The sequence below is a fragment of the Eptesicus fuscus genome, chromosome 10 (genome assembly GCF_027574615.1).
Source record: "Eptesicus fuscus isolate TK198812 chromosome 10, DD_ASM_mEF_20220401, whole genome shotgun sequence".
NCBI lineage: Eukaryota > Metazoa > Chordata > Mammalia > Chiroptera > Vespertilionidae > Eptesicus > Eptesicus fuscus.
The window spans coordinates 6,157,679-6,178,221 of record NC_072482.1 but is presented as its reverse complement, the minus strand read 5'-3'; the positions used below and the strand labels follow the sequence as shown (position 1 = coordinate 6,178,221).

The window sequence follows — 20,543 nt, the reverse complement described above, 5'->3', positions numbered from 1 at the left end:
ACCAAGGCGGTGAGGATGGGCAGTAAGGGGCAGACAAGCACAGATGGGGGTTTTACAGCATCTGAAGGTTATTTCAGCTGATGAACTAAGTGTTCACTACTTCCAACTCAGTCTTGATCTAAATATTCCTTTTCCCCTGCTCATTTCCCAGCCTACACCCACACTTAGGAGGGGCAGCTCTATCTACACACACACACACACACACACACACACACACACACACACACGGATGCCCACATGCAATACCTCCTGTCCCCCTCCTACGCAGACCCCTGCAAACACCAGGCACTCACTTTGGTCACCCACTCTGGTTGCTATACACCCTAATGAGTGTAGGTTCTACTGAGCTCCCTGAAAATACCAGCTTTCTTGCCAAGAGGACAGAATTAACTCTCTATTTAATTTTTATGTGATATCCACACCGCACTGAGTATTGCAAAGAGCATTCATGGGACATCAACAAGTGCACTCGAGAGGAGAGTATGATCATCTGATATTTATGAAGCTCCTATATGTGCCCAGAACTATGACACTCTGAAAAAGAAAAAGAATTTTTAAGGGTCTCTGGCTTCTTTTTTTTTCTTTTTCATTGTGGTAGAAAATACGTAACATAAAATATATCATCTTAACCATACTTAAGTGTACAGTATTGTTAAATCCATTCACACTGTTGTGTAATCATCACTGTCCTCTATCGCGAGAACTTTTTCATCTTGGAAAACTGGAACTCAGTACCTGTTGAGTAACACCTCCCATTCCCCCTCCACTCAGCCCCTGGCAACCACCATTCTACTTTCTGTTTCTATTGCTTTGACTAATCCAGGCACCTCATATATCCCTGGAACCATACAGTATTTGTCCTTTTGTTGCTGGAGTATATCACTTAGCATAATGTCCTCAAGGTCCATCCAGGTTGTTCTTTTTAAAAAAGGTTTTTTCAGGGAAAATTTTGAACATACACAAAAGTAGAGACAAATATAATGAGCCTCCGTGCACCTATCATCCACTTGAAGATTCAGCAACGAATAGCCAGTCTTGTTTCATCTGTACCCCACCCATCTGTACCCCCAAAATCACAGGATTACTTTAAAGCAGTTCGTAGAGATTTAAATCAAACTAGGGAGACGACTCTATTAATGTGACATATAAGGCCATGGTTGTGTTTTATCAATCCTAAGATAGACATTTTTTCACATCTCTGAAATTCGGATGCATTGTGAAGTTGATGACAAGTCTTAGTTTAATTTGCAGTATTTTTTTTTTCTTGAGAATACAGAAAGTGGTGATGTCTCTTAAAATTGATGAAATAGGATAGTAAACCATACTATGCGGTATATTATTATGTTGGAAATTGTGTGTTTAGATTCTAACAACTCTAAGACTCTAGGTAACGAGAGATCAGCATGAGCGCAAAAAGTCAGGGAAACTTTGGTAGCAATGCTTGGAGCTGGACAGGAGAGAGAAATTTGGCTTTCTGTCAGCTAGGAAAAAAGAGGACTCCCAGTCCATGGTAGGCTTGCACAAAGACACCAAGGTCAAATTAAGTATGGGGTCCTCAGGGTAAGAGGCTTGATCTGGGGAGTAAGTTCAGGCAGTCACAGCACGAGTGGATTATGAAAGCCCTTGAAGGACAGGGCTGCAGCGTAGATGAAGGAGAGAGAAGGAAGGCTCTTAGAGGTTTCCTCTGCCTAGGGATCGTGCACCTCCCGCCCCTGAGTCAGTCCACAGCTGTGCCCCAGAGGCCTGGCCTCGATGACCTAGAAGCCTTGGGGAACAGCTCTCTCCTTTGAGCTGGAATGTTATTATCTATCCACACCACTTTTTCTTTTTTTGCTGTACAATATCCACTACCTTATATAGTTTTTATCTTACAGGTTTTTTTTTCTATTTTTTAAATTTTATTTTATAAACAACATCATTAGAACAATATTTTTAAAGAAACATCACCCCAAATTATACCACGTTAGCATATGAATTATTCCCATTTTCCCATGGGTCGAAGAGTTCTTATTCATATACGTTGTTATTTATCTTCTGAATGGACACGTGCCGTTCCCTAGGTAGAAACTGGTCCCTGTGTCTTGCATGCCATTGTGCTCTGGCTGCTGCGCAGGGTCCTGAAGTTGTGCAGGCTCCAGGCCTGTGAGGAGCCGAGAGGCGTGAGAGGTAATGACAGCCCTGCTCAAGGCATTTTTGTCTTTGTAAGGAAGTCTGACAGAAGACCGTTTCGCTGATAAAAGAAGGCGGTGTTGAGCAAAGGGACTGATGGAAGAAATACTTCAAAGCATTAGAAGGCGCTAGAGGCTAATTAGAACCCAGGGATGAGGGAAAAGAATAAATCAAAGATGATTTTTCACTCCAGCTCACTAGGACCATGATAATGTCATTAGTGCGCGTAGGGAAGTTGGGGGGAGTGGGGCTTGTGAGAGGTGAGGATAAGGAATGGTGAATGTCATTTTTTTCAGTCGGGAGCTTGAAGTGACGTGCAATACCCAAGGAAAAGCTGTAGCTGCCTGGTCTGTGCAGAAGTTTCCTGAGGGAGAGGGAGGGAGTTAGTAGATAGAGACAGCACAGTTGCAAGCATTTCCCATCCTTGTTTGAGTCTTTTCACAGCCCTCCCCTAACTCTTGTCCCAGGTTGTTTACATCGAGCGGTATGAAACTAAACAGGACTCCCATCCATCCTCTATGAGCCTGGTTCGCTGCACACGTATGGACAGTGGGAACACGAGCCGATATTCATCTGATGAACAAATACCCTACACAATGTCTTCCACATTTCAGAAAAATCAAGGGCAAAGCTATGAGGATGTTTGGGTTCCTATTAAACCTTCTAGAAACGTCTCGAGGCCACCGCCTGATGCTTCTGGAAGTCAGGTCAGGACTAGATCAGAATCGTCTTTTGTACCCAGCACCCACACCGTCATCCTGGATTTCTCCATGGTACATTTTGTGGATGCACAGGCTGTGGTCGTATTAAGACAGGTAGGTACTGAGGTGGCTTTAACAAGCGCTCTGATCCTCACCTACCACCACCCTCTAAGCCCCACCCTGACTGAGTCCTATTAGTCACTGATCAGCTACTATGTGACTCCTGGGCCACTAGAAATTTGGACACTGAAGATAGTTCAAGGTCAACCAGAATAAATAGAAAATTAACCAACTCTGATTTATTGAACTGGGGTGGCTACCTAAGCATAGCATATTATTGCTTGAGGGATGAAAAATGGGAAACTCTTAAAACCATTGAAACAGCAATCTGTGCCTCACCCAGCAACTCCTAGTGTACCCAGGAGTTAGCTGCAAATCTTAAAGAATAGGTCTGTATGCTACAGAACAAAGCTCACCAAGAATTCTCCTCTCTTCAGCTGCTCATTGTAAGAGGCACTCAAATTTGAAGAAGTTTGAAATGGAATTTCAAAGTAGGAAATGGAATTCAAGGAGCCTGAGGATCGTATTCAGAGCTGCTCTGCAAAGTTGCATTTGACTTTAGTAAAACATCAGAAATATAGTGGTATCAGATTAATAAGCATCTGACATTGACCTCAGATGCTTAAAACCATTGAAACAGCAATCTGTGCCTCACCCAGCAACTCCTAGTGTACCCAGGAGTTAGTGTACCCAATACTTGCTTTGTATTGAACTTTATTCAAGCCTGGGGCTTGAGGCTGTCTGGTCCAGTACCTGTAGGATCATCCTCAGTTCTTTCTTCATTGCCTGTATCTTTGGGTGATAAGAGCAGGGAAAAATTTTCCTTCAAAAGCTGTGTCTCTTCCCTGGCCGATATGGCTCAGTTGGTTAAAGTGTTGTCCCGTACAACAAAGATTGACAGTTCAATTCCAGTCAGGACACATATCCAGGTATGGGTTCAATCCCTGGTCAGGGTGCTTGTGGGAGGCAGCCAATTGATATTTCTCTCTCTCTCCCTACCTCTCTCTCTAAAAAAAAAAAAAAAAAAAAAAATCAATTAAAAGAAAAAGTCTGTGTCCCTAGGTCCTGACTTCTCTCCCACTCTGGTTTCTCTGACAGCTCTCATTTCTCTTTCTTACACACTATGGACAGTGGAGATGCACAACTAACCATGTTGGTTTTATTGCTCAATGTCTCATAGTACAGTATCTTTTTTTCAGCCAGCTTATCTCTGTTTCCAGCCCTCTCTCTCTCTCTGCCCCTGTTGGCGATGGCTCAGGTTTAAACATCCTGAACGCCCACTTCCTGGCTCTGACTAGTTGTTTTGTGTTTTGGTTTCACATTTTAACTCAGTGCTCGGGATTGGTCTATTTAATCTTAGAGTATTAAGTTTAATTGACTTGCTTTGTATTGAACTTTATTCATTGCCCCAGAGCATACTGTATATATTGGCTAAAGTAAAGTTGAGGTCAATGTCAGATGCTTATTAATCTGATACCACTATATTTCTGATGTTTTACTAAAGTCAAATGCAACTTTGCAGAGCAGCTCTGAATACGATCCTCAGGCTCCTTGAATTCCATTTCCTACTGTATCATTTGACCGTCTCCCGGCCATGTTTTGCTCCCCTGCGTAGTGAACTCTATGGAGAAGGGGATCACATGCAAACAACACCAATCACCAGAGATATAGTTAGTGTTCTTGAGGACTGTCCGGTGTGTTTCCATCACACCTGTGCCTGTCCCTATCCTAGGACTGCACTCATGTGACATTCTCTCTCTCTCTCTCTTTTTTTTTTTTGAAATTTATCTTTATTATTATTTTTTAAAATATATTTTTATTGATTTCAGAGAGGAAGGGAGAGATAGAGACAGAAACATCAATGATGAAAGAGAATCATTGATGGGCCTCCTCCTGCATGCCCCGCCCGCACTGGGGATCAAGCCCGCAATCCAGACATGTGCCCTGACTGAGAATCAAACCGTGACCTCCTGGTTCGTAGGATGATACTCAACCACTGAGCCATGCTGGCCGGGCTTATCTTTATTATTGAAAGTATTACAGATGTCCCCTATTTTCCCCCATTGACCCCCTGCACCCTGATCCCAGCTCCCCATCCTCCAGACCTTCACCACACTATTGTCTGTGTCCATGGGTTATGCATATATGTTCTTTGGTTAACCTTTTCCCACCCATCCCTGCACCTCTTCCTTCTGAGATTCGCCATTCTGTTGCATGTTTCCATGTCTCTGCATCTATTTTGTTTGTCACTTTATTTTGTTCATTAGATTCCACATATAAGTGAGATCATGTAATACTTGTCTTTTTCTGACTGGCTTATTTCACTTAGTATATTCTCCAGGTCCTTCCATGCTATCTCGAAGGGTAAGAGATCCTTCCTTTTTTATAGCTGCATAGTAGTTCATTGTATAAATGTATCACAGCTTTTTAATGAACTCATCTACTGATTGGCTGTCGTAACAATATTTTTTTAATAAATCTTTATTGTTCAGATTATTACAGTTGTTCCTCTTTTTCCCCCCGATAGCTCCCCTCTACCTGGTTCCCACCCCACCCCATGCCCTTACCCGCCCCCACACCCGCCACTGTCCTCATCCATAGATTTTTGTCCAATCTCTTCCCGCACCTTCCCACATCCCCTACCCCCCCTTTCTATGCCCCTGATTATATTCATCAGTTTATTCTGTTCATCAGATTTTTTTCACTTGATTTTTAGATTCACTTATTGATAGATATGTATTTGTTGTCACTTTGTTGTTCATAATTTTTATCTTTACCTTTTTCTTCTTCTTCCTCTTCTTAAAGAATACCCTTCAGCATTTCATCATATAATACTGGTTTAGTGGTAATGAACTCCTTTAGCTTTTTCTTATCTGTGAAGTTCATTGTCTGACCTTCAATTCTGAATTATAGCTTTGCTGGGTAGAGTAATCTTGGTTGTAGGTTCTTGCTATTCATTACTTTGTATATTTCTTGCCACTCCCTTCTGGCCTGCATAGTTTCTGTTGAGAAATCAGCTGACAGTCATATGGGTACTCCCTTGTAGGTAACTAACTGTTTTTCTCTTGCTGCTTTTAAGATTCTCTCTTTGTCTTTTGCCCTTGGCATTTTAATGATTTGTTTTGGTGTGATCCTCTTTGGATTCCTCTTGTTTGGGGTTCTCTGCGCTTCCTGGACTTGAAAGTCTATTTCTTTCACCAGGTAGGGTAAGTTTTCTGTCATTATTTCCTCAAATAGCTTTTCAATATCTTGCTCTCTCTCTTCTTCTGGCACCCCCATAATTCAGATGTTGGTATGCTTGAAGTTGTCTCAGAGGCTCCTTACGCTATCTTCATATTTTTTGGATTCTTTTTGCTTTGTGCTTTTCCAGTTGGGTGTTTTTTTGCTTCTTCGTATTTCATATCTTTGATTTGATTCTTGGGATCCTCTAGTCTGCTGTTGGATCTCTGTATATTATTCTTTATCAGTCAGTGTATACTTAATTTCTGATTGGTCCTTTTTCATATCCTTGAGGGTCTCACTAAATTTCTCGGAGGTTTCTAGAAGAGTCTTGGGTAACCTTATAACTGTGGTTTTTAACTCCATACCCCGTATTTTGGTTTCATTCATTTCTTTCATTTGTGACTTGTTTCTTTGTCTCCACATTTTGGCTGCTTCCTTGTGTTTGTTTCTATGTACTGGGTTGCTGCTAAGTCTCCTTGAGTTGATGTAGTGGCTTTGTGTGCTAGGTGTCCTATAGGGCCCAGTGGCTCAGCCTCCCCAGTCACCTGAGGTGGATGCTCTTGGTGCACCCTTTTTGTAGGCTGTGTGCACAGTCCTGTTGTAGTTAACCCTTGATTGCTGCTGGTGTCACTGGGAGGAATTGACCTCCAGGCCAATTGTCTGTGATGACCAGCTGTGTCTACGCTGGAAGATCTATTGCGCAGGAGACACCCTTATTAGGCAGGACTTGCTTCAGTGGGGCTTTGGTGCTCACTGAGTCTGCCCCTTGAGTGTGTCTCTTATGGATGTGACTCTTATGGTTATGAAGAGTTGTAATCAGTATGGTCTCTCTCTGACAACTGGGTACACTGGCTCTTGGATCTCCCAGGAGGTGCAAGGTCAGCCACTGTCTGGGGCAGCCCAGCAGGAGCTACAGAGAGAATCTGCAGATTCCTCCTCTTTGTATGGGGTTTGGACGTGCTCAGACGAGGCCCAGCTGTGAAGCAAGGTCGGCAGGGCCTTGGGTCTTCTTTTGGAAGCTCTGGGGCTCTCTGACCCAGCTGCAGTTGGACAGGTTTTAGGCAAAAGGACAGGCCATTCATATGCAAAAGCTGATGTGCACAGCTTGGGTGGGGTTGTAAATTGGGTGGGGTAGGGTCTCTGGGAATCACCAGGGGGAGCAAACAGCAATGGCTGAAACAGCCCTGAACCAGAGAAGTCCCTGGTTCTTCAGTTCTCTGCATCCCGTGCCCCTGTGCAAGAGCAGTTATTGCTGCGAGCCCCTCTAAGAGAATGCTGCCATCGGGTTCCTGTCCCGATGTCAGACAGTCCAGTTTCTCCCCATATGTGCCTGGGTCCCCCAGAGTCTCTCCCAGAACTGGAGTTCAGAGCAAGAGGAGGCTTGTATCTCCCTCCCGATTAAAAGAGCAGCACACCCAGGTGCCAGCACTTTCAGCGCCTCCGTACCTCCTACCAGTCACAATGCACCTTCTTCACCTCTCTAGTTGTGGAACTTCCACTCAGCCAGGCTTTCCGCGGTTCTGGGTGGTGGTTGTTCTGCCGTTTAGTTGTGGTATTGATGTGGTTGTGAGAGACAGCAAGTACAGGCGCTTACCTATGCCGCCATCTTGGTTCCTCCCGTAGCAATATTTTTGCTGATACATCTCCTAGGGCAAGGAAACAAAAGGGGAAAAAAAATGGGACTACATCAAAATAAAAAGGTTCTGAACAGCAAAAGAAACCATCAACAAAATGATGGTTCCCACTGTATAGGAGAATATATTTGGCAATGATACATCTGATAAGGGGTTAATTTCCACAAAATAAAGAACTCATACAACTTAACAAAAGGAAGGCAAACAATCCACTTAAAAAATGGACAGAGGACTTAAATAGACACTTCTTCAAAGAGGACGTACAGATGCCAAGAAAAAATGCTCAAAGTCACTAATCATCAGAGAGATGCAAATTAAAATGACAATGAGGTAGCACCTCACACCTGCCAGAATGGCTGTCATCAACAAATCAACAACAAATGCCAGTGAGGATATGGAGGAAAAGGAACCTTAGTGCACTGCTGGTGGGAATGCAGACTGGTGCAACCACTATGGAAAACAGTGTGGAGTTTCCTCAAACAATTAAAAATGGAACTGTGGTCAGAGCCTTTGAGAAGAATGACATCTTTGATGCTGGCATCACCAAGGCCCAGTGATCCTACTTCTAGGAATATATCCTTAGAATCCCAAAACACCAACCAGAAAGAATATATTCATCCCTATGTTCGTAGAAGCACTATTTGCCCAGTGCCATTTGTGGATGAGTAGTCTTGACATTCTCCCTTTAAGTGAACTGTTTTCCCCTTGAGACCATGGGCTACCCTCCTCCTCACTCCCCACCCCACATGAGATGGTCTGATTCTCTTTTGTATTCTCAGCACTTTAGACACTTCCTAGCTTATAGAAGTCTACCCATCAAATGTTTACCGAGCTGAATTGGATATAAAGGTACATTTACCCCAGACAAGGGGATAACCAAAGGGACTTTACAACCCAGCTAACTTTCCTAGGGAGTGTAGGGATCCCTAACACTGGTTTACTCCCTCCCTGCAGATGTGCAACGCCTTCCACAATGCCAACATTATGGTGCTCATTGCAGGGACTCACTGTGAGTATGCTTCACCTTTTAAGGGGGCTGTGTTTTGCACCCTGGGTGCTCTCCTCCCCAGTGCCTGACCCTGTGTGTGTTCTGGGTTTGGTTTGTAGCTTCTGTGGTCAAGGCCTTTGAGAGAAATGAATTCTTTGATGCTGGCATCACCAAGACCCAACTGTTCCTCACCCTCCATGATGCTGTGCTGTTTGCCTTGTCAAGGAAGTTTCCAGAGTCCTCCGATTTAAGCGTGGATGAATCTGAGACAGTGATACAGGAAACCTACTCAGAAACAGATAAGGTTGGATGATGTGAAACATCTAGGGTGAGGGGTGAGGTCGGGGTGAAAAGTGGGGGGAGAAAAAGGGGAAGACACCTGATCAGACAGAGAGGAGCACGTCCAGGAAAGGGTTTTGAGTATACTCAACATTTACTGAGTATGGCTGTGCCAGACTTTGCGAAGTTGAAATGCTCCCTTTTCAGTTGGTAACTAGCAGTGGACCTGAGTCACAGGTTCTCCCACTGCCATGACATCTGGATACCATCCAGGGCCCTTTCCCAACTGGAGAGAGGGTTACCCAACCCGCTGAGGCCTCAAGAGCCCTTTTACCGAAAGCTAGGTTAGTGCCAATGCCATATCAATAACTAAATATTTTAAGCATCTCTATCTATGCCTTTAGAATCCTCCCCACCCCACCCTTGGGGTGAATAGTAAAACTGATGAACTTACAGAGGTAAAGATCTGCCAGTCTAACACTTTGGCTATATTTCTATTGTGAATAATATAATTTACTCAACCTGACCAAATGCAAAGGAGAATGATATACAAGCCAAAATATTTAGCCATTTGTTAATACTAAGTAAAGACCTGGGCTTACCCCAGTGTTTTCAGACCAGTATCTGCGAAGGTTTCCTCCCAAAAAGAAAATTAAAACACAGATGGGCACCAAAATCTCACTTAATGAGTAGAAATTATTTTTAATTAAATCCCCGATTCGTCAACTTACTACATTTCAATAATGCTTGAGTTTTTTATGACAAAAAGAAATTACTGGAGTAACAAGTGTTTATAAAAATGTTAATAAGTAAAAGCCAAGCTTGTAAAACATAGTCCTTTTCTTCCTCTTAGTAATGTATTACCAAGAATTTCCCTACCATTGCTGAGAATTCTCATAGGTTAGGTGCCTCTGCCTATCCAGAATAGCTTTCCCCAATAGCTAGATTTGAACATAATTTCTCTATATGGGCAACCTCGACATTTAGTCTTTGTTAATGCTGTATTCATAGTAAGATTTTTGTGCCTTTCTTCATATAGACAAATCCTAGGTACTTTATAGTCTCTCTTTTACATTTTTATTGCTATTTAAAAGGAATAATCTTTTTCATTATATTTTCTAACTGGTAACTGCTGGTATAAAGGAAACCTATTGATTTTTATTAAATTATTTAGCCATTTTGTGAATCTTTTACTAGTCCAAAAGGTTTCATTATTAATTCTCTTGAGTTTTCTAGACAAAAAAATATTTTCCACAAATAATATACACTGAGTGGCCAGATTATTATGATCTCTGAACCCATAATAATCTGGCCACTCAGTATATATCTATATATATATAAAACCCTAAGCAACCGTTACGACCAGTTGACTGAACAACCGGTCAACCGGTCGCTATGACACACACTGACCCCCAGGGAGCAGATGCTCAATGCAGGGGCTGCCCCCTGGTGGTCAGTGTGCTCCCACAGCCAACCCCCCACAGTCCCTCCCTCTGGACTGGGCAAGACAGCCAGGCTGAGAGACCCCACCCGTGCACGAATTCATGCACCACGCCTAGAATTCATGCATGAATTCGTGCACGGGTGGGGTCGGGCCAGCCTGGCCAGGGAGAGGGGACATGGGCAGTTGGCTGGCCTGCCTGCTGGTTGAACTCCTAGTCGAGGGGACAATTTGCATATTAGCCTTTTATTATATAGAATATACACTGAGTGGCCAGATTATTATGCGTTCAGAGATCATAATAATCTGGCCACTCAGTGTATATCTCTTCTTTTCCAATTGCTAGAATTATTATTTCAGTTTCACATATTATTGCATTAGCTAACCTTCCCAGAACAACTTAAGTGGTAATGGCAAATCTTGTCTTACTCCTGAATTTAATGAGAAAAGCTTCTTATGTCTCTTTATTAAGAATAGTGGTGATAGTTGGCTTAAGATGTACTTTATATTTACTATGTTTTTTAAAAGTACTTTTCTAGTTTGTTAACATGCTTGTCAGAACTTAAGACTTGGTATTGACTATATCAAATTTTTCCTATCATTTAAACTAGGGAAGACTAGAAGGGGGAAAAGTTCCATTCAAATGTATTAAATTCAAGATGCGTATTAAATATCCAAGTGGAGATGTCAAGAGTGGAAATGAATATATGAGCCAGCAGATCAGGGGAAGGGTTTTAACCAAAAAGTCAGCAGCACATAGATAGTACAGTAAACTCTCAATTTTGTGGACCTCGATAAACGGACTTTGGATTTAGCAGATAAAATTTCCAGTCCATATGTCATATGTGAACATTAACACCCTGTTAATTTTATTTTTTTTAATATATTTTATTGATTTTTCACAGAGAGGAAGGGAGAGGGATAGAAAGCTAGAAACATCGATGAGAGAGAGACATCGACCAGCTGCCTCCTGCACACCCCCCACCTGGGGATGTGCCCGCAACCAATGTACATGCCCTTGACCGGAATCGAACCTGGGACCTTCCAGTCCGCAGACCGACGCTCCATCCACTGAGCCAAACCGGTTTCGGCAACCCTGTTAATTTTAAAATGCTTATAACCAAGATTTGGTTATTGTTAAATTAACAGGTTATTTTTTGTTATTTTTAACAAATTTTAGTGAATAGGCCAAATGTTGGAAAAAACACTGTAGTAATTTTGCTGGCATAAATATGACATATCTACAACTATAGTCTACATATTTAAATCCAAGAGTCACTGCTCTCTGGTAAACAAAGCACATGGTCACACTGCATTGCGCAGTAAGTGGTTCTGTTATCTCCTGGTGTGACTTCCTACAGCAGTTTTAAGGCTGTTGGCGAGTTCCCACATGTGCTAAACCACAGCCCAGCTTGTGCATTTGTAATACATATAGAAAATTTTTCTATGAAATTAAACTTTTCATACATACTTAGTAATTTTAATTACACAAATGTGTCCAAATAAGTAAAAATAGGTAAACCTACTTTGTCAAATTTTTTTTTAATATGTTTTATTGATTCTTTACAGAGAGGAAGGGAGAGGAATAGAGAGTCAGAAACATCGATGAGAGAGAAACATCGATCAGCCGCCTCCTGCACACCACCCACTGGGGATGTGCCCGCAACCAAGGCACATGCCCTTGACCGGAATCGAAACGGGGACCCCTCAGTCCGCAGGCCGACGCTCTATCCACTGAGCCAAACCGGTTTCGGCTACTTTGTCAAATTTTTAACATGTGCATTGGGAAAACCTATTTTAGTATATAATGGACTTCCCACTTTAATGGGCACCCCCTTGCCCAAATTAGTTCGTTATTATCGAGGTTTTACTGTAACAAAAATTATGAGACTAAATTAAATTGCCTGTGGGGACAGCGTAGATGGAGAAGAGAAGGGTCTCAGGGTCAAGCCTTGGGGCTTGCCAACATTCAGAAGTCCAGAAGAAGTAGAGAAGACAACAGAAAGACCAAGAAGAAGCAACAAGGAAGGAAGGAAAAGCGAAAGAATGTCATATGGAAGAAGAGAAGAATGTTTTGGGAGGGATGAAAGGTGTTAATTCTGTGGAATGCTGCTGCCAAAGCTTACCAGGCATCTGCTACATGACAGGCAGAGTGCCTGGGACTGGCATATCAGGAACCAGGCCCTGCCCTGCCTCAAGGAGCTTAGAGTCTAATGGGGGTATATTTTTAAATGAATAAGACAGTACATTACTGGTCTATGATAGAGGTGTAAGTGAGGCACAGTTGGAACACAAAGCTAAGATCCTGGTTAGTGATCTTTGATATGAATCTGGAGCATTGAATAAGTGTGTGTGGCTGAGATGGAGAAGGACAACGCAGACACAGGGGGTCACATGAGCAAAGGTAAGCAGGAGTCAGACGTCTTTGGTTAGTTTTATGGCTAGAGCAAAGGTTGGAGCTATAGATGGAGCTGAAGCTAAAGAAGATGACAAGAGGCCACGTCACGAGGGCCTTACATGCCCTGCTAAGGATTATAGGGGGCTGGAAAGACAAGTAATATCAAGGAGACAGGATGTTTCAGAATGCTGCCAAGAGGTTGACTGGGAAACTCAGGCTAGTTAGAAAATCCAGAGAAATCAGGAGTTACGGATTGATTGAGCCTAAAAATTAGTGAGTAACTGAGGAACCAGAGGGTGCAAAGAAGATGAAAAGCAGAGTTAGGCCAGAAATATTTTCTACTTTCCCAGGAATTCATGATTTCTGGTACCTAGAGTTCCGTTATATTCTGAAGTTCCTTGACTATTCAAAAGTTGAATTTAATTGGAAATTTTAACCCATCTAATTATATGTATTTCAGGATACAGCTAGAAGACCAAAAACAAGCAGCAGTATTTTAGAAGGTCACAAAAATGTAAGTTCCAGCTACGCCAGGATGCAAAGGCCCATACTAGAGGAGGACTCAGATCTGGACCTAGAGATGGAGCCCATTCTGGAGTCAGACAATGGGCTGGATCAGGATCTCGAGATGGAGCGTGAGTCAGAGCTGGAACCTGAGTCTGAGCTGGAGCCGGAAACTGAGCCTGAGCCTGAACTGGAACCTGAACCCAAACCTGAGAATGAGCTGGACCTGGAGTTCAAGCCCAAGCCTACACCCAAATCCATACCAAGGCCTCAGACTTATCCTCGGCAGCAATACTGGCCTCCCAACTCCCCAACTCAGAATCAGCCTAGGACACGGTCAGTGGACAAGAGGCATCCACATATGATTCCATATTCATCTCAGGAGAGTGACACTGATGATCCCTAAGAGATGAACTGGGAATAAGGGTCAGATTCCCTTGACAAATCCTCCCATCCAGACAGGGTCGCTTGGTCAGAAGCCCTAGAGTAGTTCCAAACCAGCAGTACTTGCTTTGGGACTCCTCCACCTGCTGTCTTTCTTCCTTGCTCAGTGTGATCTCACTCCCAGATCACAATGCTAAATACCAAGAATTGTCTCTGAATTCCCTATCCAGCTCACCTCAATTCACCTTCAGCAGATATTCTAATGAAAGATTTCCTTCTTTGTACATTCTGCACTTCTAGTGTTTTTATCAGATCATCTCTAACTTACTCCCTTTCTCCAAAGAAATGAGGCTCAAATAAAATATATAACTTTAGTTACATTTGGACCCTTCCTGCATTTTCTCCTTTCTCTCTATGCTGTATGTCTAAGGAAATGGGTAGGAGAAATACCAGAAGTAGGTAGATGTGGTGGAGAAGAGATGAACTAGGAAAATAACAACAACTGGGTAGCATTTGTATTTTATATGCAAGGTATCTTTACTGAGGCAGGGTAAGCCAGGCCAGCCTCTGAGGCATGCAATACAAGGATCTGTTAGGCTGAAAGCATTTTGCCATCTCTCTAAGGTCAGTATCTTACACTGCCACTGTTTCAGAAGGCCAAGCATCTGTACCAATTGATGAGAATGTTAGCTCTGTAGAACTCTCCCTGGTCTTCAGCTTCATAGTCCCTATTGCTTCTTTCCCACAGGTGCTTAAGGTACATGCAATCTAGAGCAATGGTCACCAACGGGTGGTCTGTGGACCACTGTTGGTCTGTGAGGTCCAAAAGGTTGGCGTGCTGATCTAGAGTCTGTACTCTGGGTAGACTAAACTTAGTTAAAATCTGTGACAGCCCTGGCTGGTGTGGCTCAGTTGGTTGGGCGTGTCATCCTGTGCACTAAAATGTTGCCAGTTCCATTCCCAGTCAGGGCACATGCCCAGGTTGCAGGTTCGATCCCCACCAGGGGGCATGCAGGAGGCAGCTGATCAATGTTTTGCCCTTACATGGATGTTTCTCTCTCCTCCTCCTCTCCTTTCTCTCTCTCTCTCAAAATCAGTTTTTAAAAATCTTTAAAAAAAATATAATCTGACAGATACAAACCCCTTAGGAATTGGAAAAATTAATCATTACACATTTGGTTCAAATGCATTCATTAAAAAATCCCCCTCCCAATAAACAAAAGCCCTGACTGGTGTGGCTCAGTGGATAGAGCCTTGGCCTGTGTACCAAAGGGTTTCAGGTTTGATTCCTGGTCAAGAGCATGTACCTGGATTGCAGGTTTGATCCCCCACAATGGTTGGGTCAAGTGCAGGAGGCAATCTCTCTCTCTTTCTCTCCCTTTCTCCCCCTCTTCCACTCTCTCTAAAAAGTAATGGAAAAAACATCCTCTGATGAGGATTAACAAACAAAAAAAAAACAAATTCCCCTTCCTCCGTTAAAAAAAATCTAGTATCGCCCTAGCTGGTTTGGCTCAGCAGATAAAGCATCAGCCTGTGGAAGGAAGGATCCCGGGTTCGATTCTGGTCAAGGGCATATACCTCGGTTGCAGGCTCCTCCCTGGCCTGAGCCCTGGTCAGGGCTCATGCAGGAGGCAACCAATCAATGTGTTTCTCTCACATTGATGTTTCTCTCTGTTTTTCCCTCTCTTTTTACTCTCCCTGAAAATCAATGGAAAAATATCCTCGGGTGAGGATTAACAACAACAAAAAATCTAGTATTAAGTTATAACCAGAAGAGAAATATTGACCCCTGGACAAAGGTATGTGGAATCCTGAATTTTATTTTACACTAAATAAACAAGATTCCTCTTGCTCAGGCAGTCAATTTCTCTCTTCTGTTAGATTAAAGAAATCCTTATTACAATATAGGTGTCTCGGAGAGAACCAAGATGGTGGCATAGGTAAACTCCTGTACTTGCTGCCTCCCACAACAACATCAAAATTACAACTAAAATACAGAACAACTGTCATCCAGAACCACCAGAAAGCTGGCTGAATCCAAGTACTACAACTAGAAAAGTAAAGAAGAAAGCACACTGAGACTGGTAGGAGGTGCGGAGGCGCGGAATGGGCTGGTCTGGCACCTGGGTGTGCCACTTTTTTAATCGGGAGAGAGATCACCTGTGTGGAGGCCACACGGAAGAGCAAGAGGTCCCAGCCCCACACCAGACCCTCAGCCCAGGTTTCAGAGCTGGGGAAAGAAGTCCCTAGGGGCAGTAAGAACTACAGACTGTAAAAACCATGTGGATTGGGGCTCAGTGACACAGAGGCTGCTAGAGACCCAGCTGTTCCTCTTAAAATGAACTGAACTTACAAGGTCCTGCTTCCTCTGAGCTCCAGCACCAGGGTGAGGCTCTGGGGGACACAGACACATATGGGGAGAAACTGGACTGTCTGGCATTGGGGCAGGAACTCGGGGGTGGCTTTCTTCCAGATGGAGGTACTCACAGTCGTCATTGTTCTTGTGCTGGGACCTCCTCAGTGCAGGGCTGACTGACGGCCATTTCTGTTTGCTCCACCCTGGTGATTCCCTAAGATCCTGCCTCATCCAGTTTACAACCCCACCCAAGCTATGCACAGTGGCTTTTGCATATGAATGGCCTGTCCTTTCTCAGGCTAAAAATCTGTCAAACTGCAGCTGGGTCAGGGAGCACCAAACCTATCAATAAAAGGCCCAAGACCCAGCACCAGTACCAGCCTGACTTCCCAGCTGGGCCTCATCTGGGCACGTCCAAACCCCAAACAAAGAGGAAGAATCTGCAGATCTCTCTGTAGCTCCTGCTGGGTGGCCCCAGGCAGTGGCTGACTCTGCACCTCCCTGGAGACCCAAGAGCCAGTGTACCCAGTGGTCAGTGTGAGACCATACCAGATTACAACTCTTTACATCCATAAGCAACACACTCAAGGGGCAGACTCAGTGAGCACCAAAGCCCCACTGAAGCAAGTCCTGCTCCATAGGGGTGTCTCCTGCACAGCAGCTCTCCTACTGTAGTCGCAGCTGGTCCCCACAGCCAATTGGCCTGGAGGTCAATTCCTCCCAGTGACACCAACAGCAATCAAGGCTCAACTACTACAAACTGTGCACACAGCCCACAAAGGGGTACACCACGAGTGTCTACGTCAGGTGATTGGGGAGGCTGAACCACTGGGCTCAATAGGACACCTACTACATAAGGCCACTCTATCAACTCAAGGAGATTTAGCAGCTACCCGATACATAGAGGCAAACACAGGGAAGCAGCCAAAATGTGAAGACAAACAAGTCACAAATGAAAGAAATGGAAGAAAGCAAACTACAGGATATAGAGTTCAAACCACAGTTATAAGGTTAGTCAAGAATCTTCTAGAAACCTCAGTGGAACTTAGTGAGACTTTCAAGGATCTTAGTGAGAATGCCAAAAAAAATAAAAAATGGAAAAGGATCAGTCATAAATTAAGCATACACTGTCTGAAATAAAGAATAATATACAGGGATTCAAAAGTAGACTAGAGGATCCCGAGAGTCAAATCAATGATTTGAAATATGAGGTAGCAAAAAACACCCAACCAGGAGAGCAAAAAGGAAAAAGAATTAAAAAATATGAAGATAGTGTTAGGAGCCTCTGAGACAACTTCAAGCATACCAACATCTAAATTATGGGGGTGCCAGAAGAGAGAGAGAGAGAGAGAGAGAGATTGAAAACCTATTTGAAGAAATAATGACAGAAAACTTCCCCTACCTGGTGAAAGAAATAGACTTACAAGTCCAGGAAGCGCAGAGAACCCCAAACAAGAGGAATCCAAAGAGGACCACACCAAGACACATCATAATTAAAATGCCAAGGGCAAAAGACAAAGAGAGAATCTTAAAAGCAGCAAGAGAAAAACAGTTAGTTACCTACAAGGGAGTGCCCATACAACTGTCAGCTGATTTCTCAACAGAAACTATGCAGGCCAGATGGGAGTGGCAAGAAATATACAAAGTAATGAATAGCAAGAACCTACAACCAAGACTACTCTACCCAGCAAAGCTATCATTTAGAATTGAAGGTTAGACAACGAGCTTTATAGACAAGAAAAAGCTAAAGGAGTTCATTACCACCAAACCAGTATTATATGATGAAATGCTGAAGGGTATTTTTTAAGAAGAGGAAGAAGAAGAAAAAGGTAAAGATAAAAAATATGAACAAAGTGACAACAAATACATATCTATCAACAATTGAATCTAAAAATCAAATGAATAAAAAATCTGATGAACAGAATAAACTGGTGAATGGAATAGAATCAGGGGCATGGAAATGGAACAGACTGATGATTCTCAGAGGGAAGGGGGTGTGGGAGGGTGCAGGAAGATATTAGACAAAGATCTTATATGCATGTATGCATTACCTATTGACACAGACAATAGGGTGGTGAGGTCCTGAGATGGGCTAGGAACCTGGTGGAGGGGAGTTGGGGGAGGACGGGGGGGGGGGGGGGGAGAAGAGGGACATCTGTAAGAATCTCAGCAATAAATATTAATTAAAAATATATATACTAGAGGCCCGGGGCATGACATTCATGCACTGGGGGGTGGGGGGTGGGGTAGGGAGTTCCTCAGTCCAGCCTGCACCCTCTCACAGTTCAGGACCTCTCAGGGATGTCCAACTTAGGCCAAATCCCTTGGGGAACGGGCCTAAGCCAGCAGTTGGACATCCCCCAAGGGGTCTTTAGCACTGCAGCAGAGGCAGGAAAGGCTCCCGCCACCACCACTGTGTTCACCAACCATGAGCCCGGCTTCTGGCTGAGCAGCGCTCCCCATGGGAGTGCACTGACCATCAGGGGCAGCTCCTGCGTGGAGCATATACCCCCTGGCGGTCAGTGCGTGTCATAGCGACCTGTCATTCTGCCGTTCGGTCGATTTGCATATTAGCCTTTTATTATATAGGATAGGTGTCTCAGGGCATCTGTAATACTGTCAATAATAAACTAAAATATATATCCTATATAATAAAAGCCTAATATGCTATGTGTCCGGTCATCTGGTCATCCAGTCGTCTGTTCAACCATTCAAAGCGTAATATGCTAATGATATGCTAAGGTGGCTCAACCATTCGCTATGATGTGTACTGACCACCAGGGGGCAGAGAGTCGACTGGTCGACCAGTCTCTGATGTGCACTGACCACCAGGGGGCAGATGCTCCGGCTGGTAGGTTAGCTTGCTACTGGGGTCTGACCAATCAGTACTGAGTGAGATGGGCCAGATATGCCCTGGAGCCCTACTGCAGTCCCTCCCCCACGGGCCAACCTCCCGTGTCCCTCTCCAGCCCTGATCGTGCACCGGTGGGGCCCCTCAGCCTGGCCTGAACCTTCTTGAAATTGGGGACCCCTGAGGGGATGTCAAAGAGCCAGTTTTGGCCCAATCCCACAGGCCAGGCCAAGGGACCCCACTGGTGCATCGGGTCTCTAATATATATCTTATCACAGAGAAAACATACATTCACTCATTCTACAAACATGTACTAGTCACCTGCTACATACATAGCACCCCAAACTGTGGGGTAGATAAAACAGCACTATCCCTATTTTATATATACATAAACTAGGGCTCAGATAAGTTTGTATGCTAAAAAAAAAAATGGAGGTCTAAGTCACAAGCCTCTCCATGCTTACTCAATAATTTTTTTGAACTCCTACTATGTGCCACATACTATCACAGGTGCTAAAGATACAAGATTAGCAGAATAGATGGCAAAAATAATGATAAATTGTGATGGCAAACATCAGGAGGCATGAAACCATCTTCCTATAGTAATGACACGTGACCTGGCATCTGAAGGATAAGTAGGAGTTAGGCTTAAAGCAAGTTCCAATAACTGCCAGGAGGGCAGAGCCAAATGGTGGACCAAGACTGGCAACCATGGGTGAATATAGAAGCTGGTCACCCAGGGACACAACCAGATGGAGCCTGCAGATAATTAGCCTAAGGGTAATTATGAAGGGCTCAACCAGGAACTAGGTCAACCCAGGAATGAACTGTCAGAGTGGCAGGGACAGGCACAGAAATGTGTCAAAACCAAGAAAACACTTCATATTTAAAACAAGAGATGATAACGAGCACGAAGAGCCCAGTTTTGTGGGCTGCTGCCCTCTCACTCCAGCTCCCTTCTATTCCCACATTGCTGTCAGAGGAAGGTATTCAAGCACAGAATCAATGGCTTCTGACACTTGGGCAGCAAGTGGTAGAATTTAGAATTTGGTCCTTCCTGCTACAACTGCAACATAGCTCAATCCTGGCTTTGGTGCTTGACCTCAGAAAGACCAACCTGATGCTTGGACTACAGTCTATCTTTATTTTTTTATTATTTTTTTAATTTAATAAATCTTTATTGTTCAGATTATTACAACTGTTCCTCTTTTTCCCCCCCATATCTCCCCTCCACTAGGTTCCTACCCCACCCTCTGCCCTTACCACGCCACCCCCCCCCACACTGTCCTCATCCATAGGGGTAAGATTTTTGTTCAGTCTCTTCCCGCACCCCCACTCCCCTTTTCCCCCAAGAATTGTCAGTCCACTCCCTTTCTATGCCCCTGATTATATTATATTCACCAGTTAATACTGTTCATCAGATTTTTTATTCCCTTGGTTTTTAAATTCACTTGTTGATAGATATGTATTTGTTGTTCATAATTTTTATCTTCATCTTTTTCTTCTTCTTCCTCTTCTTAAAGAATACCTTTCAGCATTTCATATAATTCTGGTTT

At 43.6% G+C, this 20,543-nt stretch overlaps 1 protein-coding gene and 1 long non-coding RNA gene across 2 annotated transcripts in view; one reads left to right on the top strand and one right to left on the bottom strand.

Annotated features, from left to right (window-relative positions):
* SLC26A8 (solute carrier family 26 member 8) overlaps positions 1-14,136 on the top strand; it is an 86,316-nt gene extending 72,180 nt beyond the window's left edge. Inside the window, exons 16-19 of the mRNA XM_054721734.1 lie at positions 2,637-2,984; positions 8,741-8,795; positions 8,894-9,078; positions 13,353-14,136. Of these exons, the coding sequence (XP_054577709.1) occupies positions 2,637-2,984; positions 8,741-8,795; positions 8,894-9,078; positions 13,353-13,802 (1,038 nt within the window). The 3' untranslated portion in view covers positions 13,803-14,136. The remainder of the gene's footprint in view (positions 1-2,636; positions 2,985-8,740; positions 8,796-8,893; positions 9,079-13,352) is intronic.
* Positions 1-20,543, bottom strand: part of LOC129150435 (uncharacterized) — a 47,225-nt gene that overhangs the window by 1,595 nt on the left and 25,087 nt on the right. The window contains exon 2 of the long non-coding RNA XR_008557182.1: positions 7,747-7,798. This is a non-coding gene — a long non-coding RNA (uncharacterized LOC129150435). The remainder of the gene's footprint in view (positions 1-7,746; positions 7,799-20,543) is intronic.